Genomic DNA, 5,299 nt, shown 5'->3' with positions numbered 1-5,299 from the left:
CACAGTTTTGGGATCCTGTTTAGTATTGATGTTGCAACAGAGTCACCACTGAGTTTATGATGTTGGGCCTCTAGGGCAGAAAGTTATTTTGCTAACTGGCAGGAGCCCTGGGCATAATGCACATTTGAAGCAGATACGATTTCTGGAATATTCCAAGATTTGCGTAAAGGTACCAAAACTTTTTCCATAAAAGGCGATAGTTCCTTTCTGTAACTTCAGTTAGGCTTTAAAGAGCTGAGAATAGTAACTTCTTCCTGGGAATTTTTTGTGTTGTCATATGAAGTGTTGTCACAAAGAAATACATTGAGTGCGTCTGTTTTTTCTATGCACAGAGTTGTCTAGTATTGGTTTGTCTGCATCTTTTTCAGAGACAAACTGAGCCTTGGGGTCAGAGTTCGAAAAAAACCCCATGATTTTGTGCTCAGTTTGAGGTTTGACTGCCGCTAATAAGAGCATATGATAGCTCTTTTGGTCTCTGAGAAAAATCTTTCTTTAGCTAAGAAGGGTATTGGTGCCTGAAAGTTTTGTCCATTTCTGGGGACACCTTTTCACCTTAGCTTCATCATGGTCAAATGAATGAGTTCATCTCTCTCTAAAAAAGCATGTCTCATTTACTTCCCCAGATTGTATTAGCCTCTCCTGCTACTAAGGAAGTCATGTATCTCAATACAAGATAGGGCAGATGGTTGCATGGAGGTCTGCTGTGCTTTTGTGAGAAATGCTACCTTTTGGTTAGGTGCTCTTAATTTTGCACAGTTAAAACCTGTTTATGATATGTTGTTCATTTTACATTGCATTTGCTTCCAAACTTATTGTAGGGAGAAGTAATTTTGTATCTTCTAATGGGAATAGCATGGGAAGGTCTAAAGCAAAGTTCTTCTGGAATTTCCCTGCTTTGAAGAAATGCAAATTCGGTCAAATTTGTGTAGTCATAGCCTCCATTCTTTTTTAGTTTGTTGCTATGAAAATTTTGTCATATCATGTTCTGTTCATCTGGGTCTCCATTATGTGGCAACTTCTGAACGCATCTCATAATTCAGTCAGATTTGAGGGGGTTGTAAATTGTTTTCCAGTGAAGCCTGCCCAGTTTTATGAAAGTAGCTGAGCAGGGCAATGGGGAGACTTCCTGATGCCTCTGTGGAGGGAAGGGCTACACTGTGGGCTCAGCCCTCACTAGAAACCAAGGAATTCCAGGGAAGCCTGTGAGGCTGACATGACAGACACCCCTGGTCATGGGAAGCCTGTGGGAGCAGTACCTTATTTCTTTAGCAATAGGAGGGGTTCAACCTGTAAAACCAAACATCTGTAGAAGACCCAGGCTGCCTGATTGCCCTTGTCTCTGTTCTTACGTTTGCTGTTCCCATCAGGCTGCCAGGTATGTATGTGTGTGTTCTCTTTGTGTTTTGTTGCAGAAACCGAAGCATCCAACAACGGGGCTAATTGCCATTACACTGGCATTTCACATATGCCATGAAGTCCATCTGGCAGGCTTCAAGTACGACTTCACTGACAGAAATAGCTCTTTGCACTACTATGGCAATGAAACCATGTCTCAGATGATGCAGGTAACTAACACTTGTTTGTGCTGAGAGAAACAGAGCTGGTAATGGGGAAGGCGATTCAATATAGATAGAAGTGTGGACTGCAGGTCAGAAGGGCCTCCCACCTTCTCCTGGTTCAGCTACTTGTGGGTTAACATTGCTTGAATCTCTTCCTGTCTGCTATTGTTTCTGAAAAATGTAGATACTGATCTCTGTGTCCCTTGTATTGTACCATATTCTTCAGTGTCTGCAGGAGATGTCCATTTGTGTGTTGTGTTCAGCTTTGCTGGTGTTTTCCTTAGGCTGCACAGCTCTTGTCCTAGAGACATCTTTGTTAGCACTGTCGGCGCATAAGAAATGTTGTTTCTTTTGGTATTCTCTTTTTCCTTGACACCTACTTGTACTGTATATTATAGCTGTCAGACTCCTTAAAAGGCAGAAAGAAGAGCAAAGGGGAATGGAAGGAGTTAAGACCTATGAACTTGTATAGGTCTTGCATAGGAAAAGAACTGAATTTTGGAAACTCAAAGTAGAAAAGAAAAGCAGCTCTTGGAGGAGGGTAGGAAGAGAAGGAACTGCTTCCAGGAGGGGGAAGCCGCTACTCAGCATGAGAAGGAGCAGCAGGAGAATGCCTTCTCTTCCCTCCTGCTTTGCTAAGGCCATACCTCTGGGGTTTTTTTATGTCTCTGCTCTTGTATTCATTTGTCTTAATCTCTGTATTTCAAGCCAACCCTGTCTTAGCCTTTCACTGCAGCGTGAAGTTTTCTTTGCCATTCGCCTAGAGCGTATGGGTGCCATTTTCCTCCTCTTCCATTTGCTGAAGAGGAGGGGTAGAGACAATGCCCATAGGAGCATTTCATGTTTTTCTCAGAGCTCCTAGATGCCTGCTATTCTGACATAATTTTCCTCTGACACTGAACTTGTCCTCGTTTGGAGGCTCCTCTCTACAGGTGCTTTTCTGCAACATGTACTAAGTTTGAGTAAGGCTGATCATTAGTTGAATAGACATCTGTAAGTTTCCTGAAGTCTTGAAACTTTAAAAAACAAACTGTTAAACAAAAATGTTCCTTTTAGTTCTTTAGTGGCAATAAATTGCAAATACTGTACCACATCCGTATAATCTTTTATGCAGTATACATGTATGCATTTTAATTTACAGGATTCAGTGTCTTTAAGTAAATTTACTTTCCTTGTGCTGCCGTCCACTAACCTTAGTGGTCTCCTATGTATCGAGAACCTGGATACAGCACAGAAGATGGGTTGCTTTGGGCTTGCTGAACCTAACTGGCAGGATGCATCTGAACTACAAGTGCCTGATGTGCTTTTTCAAGAACCTGCACTGAGCTTTGACGATTACTCATTTTCTTACTGTGTGTGTTGTAAATGTTCTTACAAAGCCGTTGTTCTGAATAAACAGGGCAAGGATTTGGAAGAGTTAATAATGGAAGGATTTCTGTGAGCCCACATTTCACTTGTTCTTATCACCAAAGGATCATCCTTTTCAGTTGTGTCCTTATAGAAATATCTAATCTAGTTTTGAGCATCCTGTTTTCTTGGGAAACTGTGCTAAGCCTTTGCTAAGAAGTCTTTCCCCAGACCTTTACTGTTCTTAGCATCTTCCAAGTATCCCAGGTAATAGAAAGGAACAGCCAAGTGGTGCTGCTGGTTATAATTTGATTTTATAATTAATTTTATTATTCCCTCACATCTCTTTAGAATGAATACCACAACATCACCGCCGAGCAGAAATTTTTGAAGAAGCTTATAGACAAGAACTTTGTGATCAATTTGACATGAAAGCTGAATGGAAAATACAAAGAACAATCACTATTTTCAATATTTGAAAAATGTTTATTTTTTGTATGACATTTTTATTTTTTAAGTGCAACATAACTGTTTACTGTTCAAATGAGCCCAGAAACCTCATCAAGGCAAAAGCTTTTAACTGAGGGTAATGGACTGTTGCAAACAGAGTTAACTGAATTTCTGTGAAGCTATTTAATAGTGGGAAAACCATGAAACTTCCAACTGAAAGTATCAGGGATATATAAAAATGTGATGTACATCACTTACTTATCAGTGAGAACTCTTTCCAAATGATTAATTCTCTGGAATACTTTTGTTTCTGATGTTGTCCTCCAAAAGAGTTCCACTGTCAAGAGACTGAGATGACCGGTGTTCATTCAGTAGGTGGATGTAAAGTCATGACTATCTGTCTTCTTGTATGAAAACTGCTTTAAAACTATGCATCTAAGTCATTACTCTGTGTTTTGGAGAAGGGTGAACATACAGACTGTACAGGTTTTGTTCTGCCATACTCCTGAGGAGAGGATGTCCACCTTCAGCCAACCAGCCACAGCTTCTGCACTGCCCATCAACTCTGGGCTTCTGTCTACCTTTGCCGAAGGTGAAGACCCTTTGTCTGATTTGTGGAGATATTGGTGTTGACAATGCTTGTGTTGTACCCATTTTATAGAATAATAATACTCCCTGTGCTGTGCATCCAGTAAATTTTACAGTTGCTGACTTGACTTAAAAAAGAGGGAGTATGAAGACTGAAGAGCTGTCTGAACTACCTGTGTCAGCCCCCATACCACAATAGAAACAAAAGCTTGGACATACATGTTCATGCCTGAGTTTAGAGTCAATGTTTGTTGGAGTCCTAGTTCTCCAGGACAGCATCTCATGCATTTTTTTTGTTTGTTTCCTCAAAACAGGTGGATTTTTCCAAATGAGGACAATCTCCTTCCTCAGATGTTGTAATGCATCAATACAAACAAGGAATACTCCCATTTTTGGCATTAGAGTGTGGTAGGGAATATCCAGGATGTACTTCAGCTGAATTATCATTTGGCATCTGCTTACCTCTTCTGTGTTGATATTTAAGTTTGAAGTGTGTGGATGAACTAAATAATTTAGCAGTGGGAACTTGCTCATGATTTTAGTTGAAACATTTCATGGGAAGTTTATATTTCCTGTATTGGTTTGTCTCTGACAAGCCTGTGAATAAATGAAATCTGCTTGGGAACACGCTTGACAGCTGTCAAAGAACAACAATGTGCAGTTCCAGTTCTCTCACAGGACATCTATATAAAATTTTTATCTTAATTACGGCAGAATTACTGGAAGATTTTGTGGTTATCTTTATTAATCAAATCTGAAGAAAACACAAATAAGTCCACTTAAAAAAGTCTTTGAAGTTGGTAGGAATACCATGGTTGCTTTTTTACAAGATTATATAGAGAGGACATTTAGGAGTAATGCAAACAATCACAATATGAACATAAACCAGGGTATTTGTTATTTTCAGAAGGTGAGGATTGCAAGAGTGCTGAACACAATTTATTTTGCTGCAGCTATGTAGAGGAATTGCCATTTGGAAATTAGGGGGAAGGCAGTGTGGTCTGGAGAGGTGCCACAGCTGAAGGGAAGGAGGCTTGTGTTTTCACCCAGTGATTTCTGAGCTTTGGTCTGTTTCAAGCAAGCTGGACATACTGGAAATAACTTGAGATGTCAGAAAAATCTGTGGATGGGCTGGGGAAGGATGCAGGTGTGTCCCAGCAAGGGACAGGGTGTGCCATGGTGTTTTGTGTGCTGCATGTCGCTTGGCTGCAGCTGTACTCCAGCTTTGTGCAGGGTGGCAGGTGGGGGTGTGGAGGGGAGGGGAGCATGTCCCCAGGCGTTGCACCTGGGGAGCATGTCCCCAGGTGACACTGGTGGTAGAAATGGAGGAAATCATCATTTCTTCACCAACTGGC

At 40.9% G+C, this 5,299-nt stretch overlaps 1 protein-coding gene across 9 annotated transcripts in view; it reads left to right on the top strand.

Annotated features, from left to right (window-relative positions):
* Nucleotides 1-4,823, top strand: part of ST3GAL6 (ST3 beta-galactoside alpha-2,3-sialyltransferase 6) — an 81,714-nt gene extending 76,891 nt beyond the window's left edge. For 8 of the 9 annotated variants that reach the window (XM_031056658.1, XM_031056655.1, XM_031056656.1 and 5 more), the window contains 2 exons: nucleotides 1,413-1,565; nucleotides 3,258-4,823. In XM_031056658.1, the coding sequence (XP_030912518.1) occupies nucleotides 1,413-1,565; nucleotides 3,258-3,338 (234 nt within the window). In that variant the 3' untranslated portion in view covers nucleotides 3,339-4,823. The remainder of the gene's footprint in view (nucleotides 1-1,412; nucleotides 1,566-3,257) is intronic. The other variant, XR_004081677.1, reaches the window with a different exon arrangement.
* Nucleotides 4,824-5,299: the final 476 nt, after the last annotated feature.

Source organism: Geospiza fortis, unplaced genomic scaffold, assembly GCF_000277835.1.
Source record: "Geospiza fortis unplaced genomic scaffold, GeoFor_1.0 scaffold1, whole genome shotgun sequence".
NCBI lineage: Eukaryota > Metazoa > Chordata > Aves > Passeriformes > Thraupidae > Geospiza > Geospiza fortis.
The sequence above is the reverse complement of the archived record's forward strand: the minus strand, read 5'-3'. Positions and strand labels throughout refer to the sequence as shown.